This window comes from Gekko japonicus, unplaced genomic scaffold, assembly GCF_001447785.1.
Source record: "Gekko japonicus isolate JY-2015 unplaced genomic scaffold, Gekko_japonicus_V1.1 scaffold7285, whole genome shotgun sequence".
Taxonomy (NCBI): domain Eukaryota; kingdom Metazoa; phylum Chordata; class Lepidosauria; order Squamata; family Gekkonidae; genus Gekko; species Gekko japonicus.
In genome coordinates, this window is record NW_015166059.1 from 12,064 (window position 1) to 13,643 (window position 1,580).

General features: G+C 52.3%; 1 protein-coding gene across 1 annotated transcript in view; it reads right to left on the bottom strand.

Moving 5' to 3' along the window:
- Positions 1 to 1,416: 1,416 nt before the first annotated feature.
- The window catches only part of LOC107110723 (zinc finger protein 135-like), a gene marked incomplete at its 5' end in the record, with an annotated part of 3,671 nt that continues 3,507 nt past the window's right edge, over positions 1,417 to 1,580 (bottom strand). Inside the window, one exon of the mRNA XM_015411520.1 lies at positions 1,417 to 1,454. Coding sequence (XP_015267006.1) covers positions 1,417 to 1,454 — 38 coding nt within the window. The remainder of the gene's footprint in view (positions 1,455 to 1,580) is intronic.

Below are 1,580 nucleotides of genomic sequence, written 5' to 3' on the forward strand. Positions count from 1 at the left end.
GCCAACCCTGCTTAGCTTCTGATATCGGATGAGATCGGGCCAACCTGGGCCATCAATCCAGCTCCTGATGGTAGCTGTGCCAGGGCATTCCACACCAACTGGAGTTTCTGATTTGATTTTAAAAGAAGACCAATGGACAGTGCATTACAGAAGTCTAGTTTGGATGTCACCGTGGTGTGGGTCCAGGTGGCCAGATCAGCCGTATCAAGGCCATCTTATGGGCTCGGCTGAGTTGGAAAGCAGCATTTATTTGGAGAGGTGTTAACTGGCTTCTACAGCACTCCGGTTGGGTCTGACGTTACCCCCAGGACCTTAACTATCTCAGCAAGGGGTCAGCTGAATTTCATCAGAAGTGGGGAGTGTGGTGTCGCTCAAGAGCTCCACCTCCCCAACCAACATCCCCCCCCCGTCTTTTCAGGTATTAGCTGCAGTTGGTTCACTCTTCGCAGATCTCCCACAGCCCAGCCCAACAGCAATTTAGGATGTATACTGCCATAGAAACTACCCACCAAAGCAGCCATTTTCTCCAGGGGAACTGGTCTCTGTTGTCCGGAGTTCAGCTGTGATTCTGGGAGATCTCCAGGTCCCACCTGGAAGTTGGCAGCCCTAGGCCTGACAGTAACCGCTGGGTGACTTCCTACCACCTGACCTGCCTGACTCCCCTACGACTGGCTGCTGGATCCTGTTCAACAGCAGCCGCCCTATGAAAGTCAGTACGGTGTCCTGGTTAAGAGCGTCAGAGGACGGTCTCAGAGACTCGGGTTCGAATCCCCATTTCGCTGTGAAAGCTCACTGGGTGATTTTGGGCCGGTCACATACTTTCAGCGTAACCTACTTCACAGGGGTGTCGTGGGGATAAAAAGGAGCAGAGTAGAATGATGCAAGTTCCTTTGGTCCCCACTGTGAAGAGACCCAGGGACTAAATAAAGAAGAAGAGATTGGAATTATACCCCGCCCTTCACTACCCAAAGGAGTCTCACAATGGCTTACAATCTCCTTTCCCTTCCCCTCCCCACAACAGACACCCTTTGAGGTGGGGGGGCTGAGAGAGCTCTGACAGAAATGGCTCTTTTTCAAGGACAGCTCTGACAGAACTATGGCTTGCCCAAGGTCATCCAGAAGGTGCAAGTGGAGGAGTGGGGGATCAAACACGGTTCTTCCAGATGAGAGTCTGCGCACTTAACCACTACACCAATAAATAAATAACAAATATTGATGAAGATGAGAGCAGTTAAAAGGCAGGTTGGTGAGTGGCTGAGAAGGAGAAAAGGAGGCAGGAAAAGGGGAGAGAATATGGGGGTAGCCAAGAGGAGGAAAAGAGGAAATGGGGTGGGGGGGGCAGAGGGGAAAGTCCGGTGCCCCCCAACTTCTTGAGGGCTCCCTACCATGCAGGTTGACCTGGACCTGTGGCCGGCATCACAGAACTGGGCCGTAGTTTTCCAAGGAAGAGGATGCTGAAGGGGGAGAGAGGGAAAGCTGAAGACAGAGGGGCAGAACATAAGAGACGCCAATGTTGGATCAGGCCAAAGGCCCATCCAGTCCAACACTCTGTGTCACACAGTGGCCAGAAATACCAGGTG